The sequence below is a fragment of the Pelmatolapia mariae genome, linkage group LG16_19 (genome assembly GCF_036321145.2).
Source record: "Pelmatolapia mariae isolate MD_Pm_ZW linkage group LG16_19, Pm_UMD_F_2, whole genome shotgun sequence".
Taxonomy (NCBI): domain Eukaryota; kingdom Metazoa; phylum Chordata; class Actinopteri; order Cichliformes; family Cichlidae; genus Pelmatolapia; species Pelmatolapia mariae.
Window position 1 is genome coordinate 13,502,204 of NC_086241.1, and position 13,717 is coordinate 13,515,920.

Sequence of the window (13,717 nt, forward strand, 5' to 3'; positions counted from 1 at the left end):
TTTTGCACCCTGCCCAGAAAAGGATGTCCGTAAACCATCCTGCTTCTCCATCCATTACACATAGGAGTATTTTTGAGCATGGGTGTTTGTAGGCATTTCCATTCAGTGGTTAGATATACACTACAGAATATCAGGGATCTGTGTAATATTTTTTATCTGAGCTCCAGTATTTATCCATTACAGATGTATTGTACTGGTCACAGCTGCCTATGTGTGCATGTGTAAGTGTAAGTGTTCAGAGGTCTATTGTTGTTTCTTCATGCAGGGGGACAACAGGGCACCATCTGGCAAGGAAACTGCTTAATAATACCCCCCTTTCTTTTCCTTGGATCACCCCACGTCAGGCCCCTCTGGCCACATGCTTCTGTATGTGTGTGTGTGTTGGGGGGGGGAGGGTCCACTATTTTAAAAAGGTGCTTCAGAGTTTAGGTTCAAATAACAAAAAAATGCTTTTGGGGTTAGTGTTGAGAGGCTATGTCAGTGACAGTCCTGATGAGCACAGGTGAATCGGTGCATATTCAATTAGTATCTACACAGAGGGGCAAAAACCCCCTGAAAAAAACAGACGAGACAAGTCAAACATATGCGAGCTAATTCATTCATGGCCCTGTTCTGCACACTATTCAGTCAGCTGACAGATGATTTTCCTCACAGCTCCACTTGGGTGCCCAGCTTACCCATTGTGCCCCAGTTTATTATCCTCACTCTGCCCTTCCCCCAGTACACCTGCTTCCTCTTTGCTTCTCTCTCTTCTCTCCTCCACACAATTTCTCATCCTCCGTTTACTGCCAGCAGAGTATCTTTTAGCAGATAAAGAGTAATTGAAAAAAGTTAATTCAAGATTACATGCTGTGGACGTTAAGTAATGCAAATAATAGTAGGACTTTTCATTACAGCTCAGTAATAATGTGGTAACTTCCACACATGCTTTAAGAACAATTATCATATTACTTGAAGTTTGCTTTAATAGGATATTAACCCTTTAAAGCCCAGTGTGTCATATTTGATACATGTGTTTTTGTGAGTTTATGAGACTTCAGCATCATCAGAATGACTTTTTTTTAACCTCAAAAAATGATATAAATGCATGACACATTTTTAATGACTAAATTGCAAAAATATGGCTTATGTAGCAAATGTGATACAAATTAAAACTCATATATATGCAGATTAAAATTTTGTTTGTTCCTGGTTGTTGAACAGAAACTACCACATGTGCTTCCACATGATTAAGCCACAGTATTTACATTGTTACCGTCAAACAAAGAAGACTGCAGAAGGCATAAGGTTGGATGCATTCCAGTGTTATAAAATGATTATAGCATTCTTATATCATAAAGCATCAACTAATGCTAATTTATTATTATAAACATAAAAAAATCAAGCATCCAAATATTAGCATTTTATTGCTAGCAGGCTATTACACATGATGTTATACTACAATACTATGGTACTATTACTAATTTGTTTGCCTTATTGGTATTTGTTTGTTTCTACTGTGTTACCTTGTTTTTGGTGCCTTGTTACCCAATTGCATACATTTCACTGTAACCGTATTCAGTGTAACCACTGTTGATACAATATCACTTGGTTATTGTTTGGATATTACTTTGGTAATTTATTAGTAATAAGATGCTATTCCGTATTGTTACTTCTGGTAACAATAGTGTTACCACACTATTAGAAAGCTGTTATAGAAAGCTCCCCCAGTTGTTGTCTACCTCTTATCCATTGTGTAAGACAACAACCCGATATCATGTTAACATGCTTTGCTGTGATACTGGGTCGAAGAGAAAGTATTCAGGCATCACTATTCCATTAGTATTTATTTACAGGTATGCATGACAGCACATTCCAGTGATGCCAAAGTGCAAAATTATGTAGCAAAATTTCAGCAACGTATACTCTATGTACAAGTAATGCACACGTTTGTGTAATGTAGATGTAACGCTGACATCTAAGTTTAATAATAAAAAATTACTAATAAAAAAAAAAAGATAATAATAATAATATAATTTTTATTTTTATTTTATTTATGTGCATGGGGAGTGGGGCAAACAGTTCTAATTTCTATCTCTCAAAAATTTCATGGTTATAATTTGTTTACTTCACCAAGGCATAAGGTGAGATAGAGGTGGGTGTTCAGCGCTGGTTGTTTGTCTTTCTGTTTACCTGTTTTTTATGCAAAGCTGCTAGGACACATTTTGTGAAATGTGGTGGAGAGGTAAAGCACGGTCAAAGAAAGAATCCATTAACCTGCACTGCTGATACAGATCAGTTTCTTTAAAATTGCAGAACAGTTCAGAGGATGTGCTCTCAGAGTGCCGTTCCTTTTTCTTACATTATTTTTTATTCAGAAACAACAGAATAAATAAATACTATACAAGTATAATACATCTATCTTTCTACCTTGTTGTGCATCATTATCTATAGCAGTAAACCATATTTGTGTTTGTTTAACAACGTGGAAGAATGGTCATCATGTAATGGTCTGGTTTTATATTATTTCTCCACAAGAAACACTGTGTGGTAATCTACTTCTTTTATTCCTAGGTCTCTTTCCCCTCACAATTGCACAGTTTTCAAAATAGCATTGAAAAGCTTCCTCTATCTTTGAGCCCACACCCTCTGACTGGAAGCTGCAGTAGCCTGCTTTTTAATCTCATTATTTGAGGACATGTGTGACTTCTTCTAAGTCACTGTATGACAGTGCAAGTCAAACACAGGCAAAGATCAAATGGCTGAGTGTGTGCTGCATGTATATGCATGTGTGTGTTTCGTTCTTCCTTTAGTTGAGGTATGAGTGAGCGAGTGAGCCAGTGAATGAGGTTCTAATCCGCAGTGTTTCTGTCTCTGCCCTTGTCTGTTTGGGTGTATTGTGTTTGTTTGCTGCATTCACATATTGTGTTGAGGACATGTATGTGCGATCTTGCCATCTGTGTTGTGGCTGCCTTCAGAACAGATTAAGGCAGGCTGCGTCAATAACACATTCTGGTGAAAACACCAGTGTCGGTATATTCTGAATCCACCCTGCACAAAATCACACTACAGTGATGCCCGCACACACACAGTGTTCCTTATCCTCATCATGGTTATGATTTCATATAGCTGGGATTTGTCAGGCCAGTGGCCTTGACAAAATCTATACTCCAACAAGTTTCAAAGAAGATAGATTGCCATGTTTCTCCTATCATCAACTAGACACGGTTAAGTACTTAAATCAAACATTTTTGCTCAGACATTTCAGCGTGTTGCAGTCTGGAACATGTGACTTGTTTGTTTATCTTGGCACTAAACTGACATTACTGCATTTTAGGTACATTGAATGCTGTTTACTCACTGGGTGTATATTAGTATAAGACACTTTCACTAATGTATCTCTTATCTGTTAGCTTTTATCCTTAATTAACATATGTGGGGAAGATTAAGGTTTTGGTTGCTGTTTGAAAGTTGGGAAAAGCTTGTGTTGAAAGTGTAATGTAAACAAACAGCAATAAGCAGTAGATAAGTGATGAAATGTCTGTTCAGGTGGAAACATGAGGAACAGAGGTGTCAAACGTACATATATTCAGCACTTATCTATTTATGACAAGTAGAAGTACTGAATCCTGTGTTAAAAAATACTGAAGTACTGATTCAACTTCTTTACTTGAGTAAAAGAGAAAAAGCACAGGCTCGGAAAAATTACTCAGTAATAAAATTTAAAAAAAATCTCTTTAGAGGACATTTCTACCAGCTATGTATTTATTTTATTTTTATTTATTCGTTTTTTTGCCAAGTTAACTGATACTCATGTCATATTAATATCACAATGAAGTGATTGACAGGAACACAAAGTTTATTTCAATTACTCGGCTTGCACAGCTGTTATGTGGAGCACAATCAGAGAAAAACAAAGGGAATAAAAACAAATTGTTCTATTTGCATTTGCCTACATTGCAGATGGGTGGTTTTGCCTCCACATTAAACAGGAAAAATGAGTACAGTCTGGGGTTAAAGTGTGATTCAGCAGGTGTGGAAACCCCAAAATTGACTGTAGTGGTTCAGCATGGAAAGGAATCACAGTAATGTCTATGACAAGCTTACTATATTTAGTTTATGGCTGTGATTAGCTGACCTGTGTTGCTGATTTTTGAGGATTTAGCCAGCTAAATTTAGAAAGATATAAGCAAATGTTTAATGAGACATCATGACTGATTTTCATCTTTCAGCTACCATGATGTAACCTAACACTGACCATGAACACCACAGCTACCCTACCCGAGTCCACCGTAGCGCAGAAAACTAACAATGTAGTCTGCACTAAACTGACCAGCATTTTTCATGGAATCTTTGAATAACTCAAAGTTATTATACTCAAAGTTATTTGCAAGACATTTTAAAATACAAAAACACAATTTCATGCCATGTATAGATCCATCTGTTCAAAAAAAGCCTGACTTGAATGACAACATTACATGTACGATTGAAAGCACAAGTTTATCAAAGAGACACTGAGTAATTCTTAAAAATTTTTTAAAAAAAACCTCTCTTCTTCTTCTCCTGTTCTGCTTTTCTCTCTCTGTGAAATGCAGATGCTATACCTTTAGCTAACAGACACATCTTGTAACAAACTGAAAAACAGAAAAACTTTGGCTGTTTCCTGATATTTGTTGAACTGTAAGAAGTGACCCTGCACTTAAAAATGTTGCTCCCTTTTTGCTCACTTACTCTTCTGCAGTGCTAGCTAGGTGCTGAAGTACTGCAACAACAACCTTCTGTACCAAAAACAGCTTTTCAAATCATTCCAGGATATTTTAACCTCAGAAAGGCTGTAAATGCATAAATTATGTTTATTCCTCTTTCGTCTGTTTGTGTGTGATAAGCACCGGTGATTGATGCACCAATGGGAGTGCCTTTAGGATTGTGTTCCCTCCATTTAGGTTCAAATCATTTTGAAAGTGTGCTGTGATGTGAAACAATTACTTACATCAAATGTCTAAAACCTAAATTAACAAGCCTGTATTTAAAATGTAGGGAGTAAAAAGTGTAGATGTTTGTGTTTAAATGTGTGGAGTAAAATTAAAGTACAGGTACCTGAAAATTCTGCTTAAGTAGAGTAACAAAATATGCTTACTTTGTTACTTACCACCTTGGGAAATAGTAGCAGATCAAACCAAATGAGTTGTGAAATGACGAGCATAACATTCTCAGATAAATACATTTTCATTAAATTTGCACTTTAAAATTTGGTTTATTTCACACAAAACACGTGACACAGCAGAGGACTGTGACGTTACACACCACGAGACTCACTAATCCATGATGGGATTAGACCAACACTCCACGTGCACTAATGTGCCAGATTTGACAGCGCGTCATTGGGTGTCTAGCACACTTAAAACTGACTGAGTCAGGGGGTGACTCAAATATCTTGTGCAAATACGAATGAAGGCGCATGAAGAAATCCACGATGCTGATACACAGATGTCTGCCACTGCCGTCCCTCTGGACAAAGATAAGGCTCTTGTGATTTGAGCACAAGCTCAATTTGTAGACTTTGCTTCTGCTACAATGCAAGCTTGTGTGTTAACACACTGCACACAAACTGAGATGGAAGCTGTTTTGACAGGGTCATGCCCTGTGAATGTCCTTTGTGGAGGACATACAATTGTTGTGTCTGCCTGATGTTATCCATGTGCTAAATATAATATAACAGAGTTAGCAGAGATGTTGCTTCAGCTGCACTGTCCTAAGGCAGAGGAAAAACCTAACCCTTGACCCAACAAGGTGTCAAACAAGAATCTGTCACTGAAATAACTGCACGTCCTTCTTCTCCAGTGATAAGATGGTGCACATAAGTCACTCACTGTTCACTAAAGTCAATCCTGGAGGGTGCTATTATTAGAGGCAGTATCTTAAGAGAGATTTCAGCTATCAGGTAAAGCAGGAGGTTTTCCCAGAGCAATTACAACGCAATGGTAAATCCTACCGAGGTATCAAGAGTCCACAACAGATGTTAGTTGCCTGATACCTATCAGAAAGCACTTAACCAAATAATGCAGAAACTGCCCTCCTCCTAATGCTTTCTCGCATTTTAAAAGTTAACAGATGGAGTTAGTTTCTTATTTACCAACATCTGGAGGTCTATATGAGGTCTGAGATTGTCTTCATGACAAGCAGATAATTTGCCTGTGTACCAGGTAGCAGAAAGAAGCAAGGGCATAAGGGAGCAGACCTATTTCCAGGCATTCCCATTATGGCCCACTGCTACTGATGGATAATTGCACTTTCAGCTGTGACAGTGCAAGAAAACTGCCATGGCGCCAGGGCTTGGGTACTATGATGAGCTTGTGTGTTTTGTAGCCACCAGAATGACAACTAGATTCTCCTCCTGACTGTGCTAGAAAAAGAAACCAGGTGAACTGGGAAAAATGGGTAAAAGGGAAATCTGAGCCATGACTAGTGAGAGAAGGCAACATCCAGTGAAGGGTTGTCTTATATGTTCACAGAGATCTGCATTACTCTTTTATTTCATGGTAAACAAATCCACTTCTTCCTTCTCAAATTTGTCCAAAAACATCTACACAATGTGTAGAACTCAACTTCCCTTTAATGTGTGAGAGACATCAAGTCTCCTGCATGGATCTGTACTTCCATGATGCAAACCACTTTGATGAACAGCGTGAGATTTTGAGACTGCAGCAGCAGGCTACTGGCTACTTCAAACAAGCCTACTGTGTGTGCAATGCACACTGCTGCCATCATGTTGTCTGTTCATACTACAATATGTCTGGTTTTTCAGTAGAGGGGATCTAAGTATTTTAAAACTCTAACATCTGTAGACAGCTACTGAAGGTTTTTGTGGAGAGAATGATACTTCCAACAATTTCTTCAAGAGCTTGAAACTAGCAAATACTTCATGACTTGGAGAGATATTCTGATTTCCATATACTCATATAAATAACCCATATATGTAATTCTCTTAAAGGGGATTCCTTGATGACAGTCAAACATGGCATTTTCCGAAATGCCATGTCTGACTGCAGATGAGAGAGATGAACACTCTGCATTCATCTTACATATTATACTAATCTCTGACCCTGAGAATCCACATACGTAATTATGTCACCTAATGGTTTACAACATTTTAAAATCTCTGAAAAGTTATAAACCTTTTAGAAGTTTCTAAATAAATCTCTTGAACAAGCTCAAGTTTACCAAGTCAAGGCTAACATAGTGTCACAGATCAAAACGCCAGCGTCAAACCAACATCTGTGACGTCCACCTTTGCTGGTGATTACATGCTGTGACAATGGACGGTATATTAGTCACTCAAAAATTATTTTATTTAACCTACTGCCTCATCACCCCCAACTGGTCACGATAGATAGCTGCCCTTCCTTGGGTCTGGTTCTCTGAAGGTTCCTTCCTGTTAAAAGGGTTTTTTCCCTTCCCACTGTTGCCAAGTACTTGCTCAAAGGGGGTCATTTGGTTGTTGTGGTTTGTCTCTATTGTTGTAGTGTCTTTAGCTTATAATATAAAGTGCTTTTAGGTGACTGTTGTTGTGATTTGGTGCTATATAAATAAAAAAGCTTTGAGGACAACAAAATGAATAACAAACTTAAACTTGGCCAAAAATTCCTCTCTGGCAAGATGCAAAAAACCACAAACATTGAAATAGGTTCTCAGTCTGCTCTGGTGAGTTTAGTTGTGTATAAAGCAATAACACTCACCCTCTGTGTGAGAAAATCCCTCTGCAGTGACTTTCCACTGAATCAGCACTCCGAGGAGTGCCAGGACAGGCCACACCCCCAAGATCACCCAAGTAAACCAGCACACTGGCTTCTTGGGATCCACCTGCAAAAAATACAGTTCCAGTGTCAGTTATATCCTTAAGTGCTGATCAGTTAAAGAATTTATCTTCTCCATTTCCTCCCTATTTTAATGATTTTTTTTCTGTAAGCTTTTTTTGGCCAAGTGAAGTGCCTGAGCACAGAGGGTGTGCAGATTCAGTGCAAATCTTTAAGCCAGCTGAGGCAATTATTTGATATATGCTCTATAAATATAATTGATATGACCTGGCAAGGTCTTTATCGACATTCCACACTTGAAGAAAAGTATTTGTAGTCCTGTTTCTACTAACAAAAAGAACACACCCTTTTTCAAAATATGTTTTACATCTTCTTTTAGTCTGACACACATATCACTGGAATATGTGTTTCAGAATATGGACTATGTCAGAATTACATATTCCATAACAGACAAGTTTTTTTTAAATAACTTTTATAATATCTGTATTTCTCACAAACATGTACTCAGAAAGATGCACAGAAGCATACCCTGATGTTCTTACCTTGAGTCTCTCATAAACGTAGTGTACCAAAGCGAACAGCTCTATAAAATAATCCACGGTTACGGTTATGATGGCAGAGCCAAATGTGGCAGTGGAGAGGGTGACAAAGCAGCGCTGCCACTGTAGTGTGAGGACAGCAAATAGTGTCCCAGAACCCAAGAGAATACCCAGAGGAACCCACACTGTTCTGGGGTGGTAGAACTCCTCCATGACCTAAGAGAGACGGGAAAAATGTTCCATTTTGCTTTTTTGTATGTGAATCAATTTGGGATCATAATCTAAATGGTATTTCAGAGTTAAGAAAAAAAAACCTACAATTGTGCAATTTTACAAAACCTACATTTCCTTAAAACTCACTGCAGAAGTGGCACATGGACAAATATAGACCTCTAAATTTTGGTGCTAAGATTGCACTGAAACAACTGGGCACATTTTCATGAAATTGATGAAATCAGGTGAATCATGGGAAAAGTAACCCAGTTGATTTTTGTGTGGATTGTTCCAGGAAAATATCTAAACATGTATGATGGGTTTGTTGACAATGTCATGTTTTCATGTATAGTTTATTTTACACAAATTACAGATACATAGTAAGGGCATGCAGTTCATTTATACACCTTTACTCTATAGACGATTAAAACTGCTTTCTGGTCCTTATCTGGTCCTTACCACCAGTGATGCAACTCCAACCAGCAGGCCCAGCAGCAGGCCCACCATAAACAACCCCACACTGCGAACCAGCATCGTCACCAGACCACACAGGGTCCCGATGCCCAGGCCAATGCCCACGGACGCCTCCACACTCAGCTGAGTGTCCATCACCCTCTCCTTATAGCATAGCATGAAGATGACCACAGAGCCAAACATTAGGCCTGTTAGAAACAACACGGCCTTGAAGCATCGATAGCCTGGAGGACAGATGGAAAATAAACCAATGTGAAGATATGACCAGCATACAAACGCATAAAATCTACACACAAGCCTGAGGGGAAAAAAACACAGAATTTAAACACATCAAAGTGACAAGATGAGACACAAAAAAGCAACAGTACAGTTCAACTTCAGGGGTTTTCAGTTTGAAACTATGGTCTAGTGCACATCAATGAAGTGTGAGCAATCTGAAAACAGCAGCAGAAGAGGTCCAGAGATGCATGAAATTCCATCTCGTCAGGTTTTCTAACAAAACTCATGTTTTTAGTTTAATTAAGCCTACAATTTCCCTTTTTAAACTGAAATCTGGGATCCTATACTTGAGTCAAAAAGACATATCCAATTATGATTACATTAATTTTATATTTCTGTGAGTGAGACTCAAGAGAAATACAAATAGAAAATGCAGCACCTCCAAATCTGAGGCCATGGTCCTCGGCCGGAAAAGGGTAGAGTGCCCACTCCCGGGTCAGGCAGGGATGAGTTCCTGCCCCAAGTGGAGGAGTTTAAGTATCTCGAGGTCTTGTTCATGAGTGACGGGAGAAGGGAGCGGGAGATCAACAGATGGATTGGTGTGGCGGCCGCAGTGATGCGGATGCTGTACCGGTCTTACCGGTCGATCTACGTCCCTACCCTCACCTATGGTCACGAGCTGTGGGTAGTGACCGAAAGAACGAGATCGCAAGCGGCGGAAATGGGATTCCGCCGAAAGGTGGCTGGCCTCTCCCTTAGAGATAGGGTGAGAAGTTTGGCCATTCAGGAGGGGCTCAGAGTAGAGCCGCTGCTCCTCCACATTGAAAGGAGCCAGTTGAGGTGGTTCGGGCATCTGACAAGGACACCCCCTGGGCACCTCATGGGTGAGGCATGTCCCACCGAGAGGAGGCCCCGGGGCAGACCCAGGACCCCTGGACAAGCTGGAGGAGGTGGCTGGGGAGAGGGAGGTCTGGGCTTCTCTGCTTGGGCTGCTGCCCCTGCGACCCGGTTCCGGATAAGCGGAAGAAAATGGATGGATAGATGGATGGACGGATGGATGATTGTAATAAAATACAGATTTTTTTTTATCGCTGTTGTACTTTTTTTTGTAAACTCTTCATGTTTTGCAACTTTCTTGATGTATGTATACCCTTTAAAGAAAAACTTTTGGTTTCCAAATTTTGATTCTTCTTAATTTGAACATGAACTTACATTAATGTGTTATCTGTCTTCATCATTGGCCACATTTACTGAAAAATCTAAAAGCTAAAGACTACTTTAAAGAACATTGGTTTACTGAGACATAAACATTTACAGCTGCTGATGGGATGGATGATCCCATGACTGTAGCAAACCAAAATTACATTTTTAATGGAACAGTAAAAACCATTAGTGTATATCAGCAGTAAGTGCCACAGGTATTTGTTTCCCGATTTAACATTTTGCTTTGGTTCTGTAATTACACTGCACTGTTTTCTCCATTCAGCCCAGTGATTAACTATACGCTGTTTGTGGTTTTGCAAATGGCTCTTGAAATTAAAAGGATCTTATCGTATTTCATTTGAAAAGATAAAATATGCCAGGGAGAAAGCATAATGAACAGAGAAAAAAAATAATGATAAACAGCAACCACGCTATGGTGGGCAAGAAAGAGAGAGGCACTTCCTCTCTGCAGAATGGTGAGAAGCGATAAACTCGCTCTATAAACATTTATGAAATTGCTTTAAAATATGATCATCATCATATTACTAAAGGTCATCCACATTCATTAGTCAGCAGGCTCGCTGAATAGAACAGCTGCTCCTTTCCCCCAAATGTTCCCTCTTGTCCTTCTTGGATTTCTTTCCATCTTAAAGTGTTTTAACTCAATGAAAACAAAGAAAAATACTCTGAAAGATTAAAGGCTCATCTTATCAATAGTTTAAATCTCCTTGTCCTTGTTTCTATGTTTATTAATGTTTGTGTCCCCCTTTATGTCGACTCAGTAGCTCCATCTCTCTGACTGGGCTCTGTCTCGAGGGGACCCAACGTCAGATTGTTATCTTTGTGTAATCAGGCATTGCACAACTGAGCCAAACAATGCTCCTCTTCTCATCCAAACCACCGTCCGTGCTCCCCCCCTTGTGACCATACCTCATTTATTTGACACACTTCTTATAGCTTCCTTTATTCCTTCCCCTCTGTCGTGTGTGTCTTCCTAGATACCTTTCAGTTGCTGTGTGCAGTGAGAGCCGCTGTATTCATCACAGCTGTTTGCACTTCTTCTGTAACAGAATGCCTCAAGGGGTACAAGTCCTGACATGGAGTAATTCAAGCATTTCCATAACATCTACAGCTAGCAGAAAATGTGTTTGGTCAGCAGTTGTCACAAATCCGCAACAATATTCTTTCATATTTGATGGTCCCCGTAAATCAGCAAACAAATTCTAAAATAAATTGTTTTTCCTTTACTTCTGCCATCTTTTCCTCTTCTTTCCCTTCATTAGCCTTCTATCCTTCCAACAGTTCTGCTGCTGCACCTTTCCCCCATCCCTCCCACTCCCTTCATTCCTCTTCTCTGCTCTCCCTACTTTCCCTCCATCAAACCCTCCCATCTGTTCACGCATGTCTTTCGACCTTTTTCTCTGCTTCATCCATCTTGTTCCAATAACATCACTCATCATTTTCTGCCACAACTTTGTAATTCTGGCTCAAATAAATGACAGCTAACCCTTTCTTCCTAACTCGTTGGAGGTAAACTAAATTCTGCAGTACCAAGAGGACTTTATCAGCAGGGAGAATCAATCTTCCTGCTGATAACGGTTTTCTTCATATTGTTCAAATGTGACTGCGGGGTTTCCAAGAAACATCAACAATATGCTCTGCATCTCATTTGCAGAAGAGCGATTATAGCTCCGAGAGTGACAATGCATGGAGTCAAACAGAGAGACAAACAGACACCGTAGGACTGAGGAGGTAAAGAATTTGAAGTAAAATTACGCTGTTGTGTATTTGATGTCTTTTATTTCTTGCTGTTGATTTTTTGGCAGCATGTAAGAAACGATTTTTGGTGACACCTCCGATCACAGCCAGCAACATGCAGCACAATAACAGTATACACTTTTATCCTAATATATAAATAAGAACATGTACCATATGCAAAAATTTTGAAATAAGGACATCACATTTTGGATTCTTACTAAATGAATGTGACATTTAAAAAAAAAAGAGTGATGACTTCTGCAGCAGCTCTTTATACACATTTCACCATCCACTTAAAGTGCAAAGGCTTTGAGCTAGTTTTCAGGAAAAGTTCTCCAGGCTTCTTGAAGGACATTCAAAGTTCTTCTTTGGATACTGAATGCCTTTTGTTCCATTCTTTGTCAAAATGATCCCACATTAAATAAGTAACAAGTTGCTTTATATGTAGATGCAACACCAGTTCCTCCCTTAAATTTGGTACGTTTTTTTATGTTTGAAAGATTCATTGGTCAGTCTTGGTCAGTTTTAAAGAATAAATGTAAATAAATAAAAAGGTACTTAGAATGAACTGAAAAACAGCCATTTTTCAATTAAAAGCTTTAAAAGACCTTTAGAAAGCCTAATGAACTATTGCTCGAGGCCACTTCAAAAACAATACAATAAAGTCTGGCTCCTTGTCAGAAAATATAAAGAAATGATGAGCAAATTGAGACTTTAAATCTTACAGCAGTGCTGTAAGATTGCAAAACAAGGATCACAATGCAATTTGATTTCACATTTCTTTCAAATTGAACTGTATAACTAACCAGTAAGGAGTTATGCTTACAATTAGTGGTTCAGCTTAGGTTGATCAGAAGAGTCATTTGCCCCCCCCCCCCCCCCCCCCCCCAAAAAAAAACCCACCAAAAAAGTGCTGTGAAAACAAACACTGTGCTGCTTCAGTCTGCTCTTGCAATATCTTTGAATAACAGTGTGATATACCCTTTTTAAATAAAAGAAACATTATGTGTATGCTGTCAAATTTCTTTAAAAAAATTCCCAGGGAGCCTGACTCACACTAGTGTATTGCTGGTGTATACAGTGAATGTTAGTGCTTTTTATGTGCTCTCAATCCCTCCTTGTGCATTTGCATGCAACAAGCCTTCTCAGAGGTTCAACATATTCAACATACATCAATATTCATCCAAAAAACAGCATACAGGTTGTTCTGGGGCTCTTGCAGGTTGGGGCAGCTGCTCCCTGATTGCACCTGACATCTCCAATCGACTGCAGGATTAATCCAGACAAGGGGCTTCTCTGCTTAAAATCCTATAGGTCTGCCTACAGCACCAAAACTTTATTTACTATCCTAGTGGCAACAATCAAATCCAGATCAGGTACATAATAATATTTTTTTCTTTTAAGCATGAAATATGGCTCAATACACATGATTTACTAAAGTTTGTGTTCTGCAAACTTTCGTAAATCATATAATTTGCTCCAAATTATTCAGGTTAAAAAGGGAAAAAAACCTCCTAA

General features: G+C 39.0%; 1 protein-coding gene across 1 annotated transcript in view; it reads right to left on the reverse strand.

Annotated features, from left to right (window-relative positions):
* tmem198a (transmembrane protein 198a) overlaps positions 1–13,717 on the reverse strand; it is a 38,109-nt gene that overhangs the window by 5,280 nt on the left and 19,112 nt on the right. Inside the window, exons 3-5 of the mRNA XM_063496649.1 lie at positions 9,005–9,243; positions 8,336–8,548; positions 7,716–7,839 (exon numbers count right to left, since the gene is read on the reverse strand). Of these exons, the coding sequence (XP_063352719.1) occupies positions 7,716–7,839; positions 8,336–8,548; positions 9,005–9,243 (576 nt within the window). The remainder of the gene's footprint in view (positions 1–7,715; positions 7,840–8,335; positions 8,549–9,004; positions 9,244–13,717) is intronic.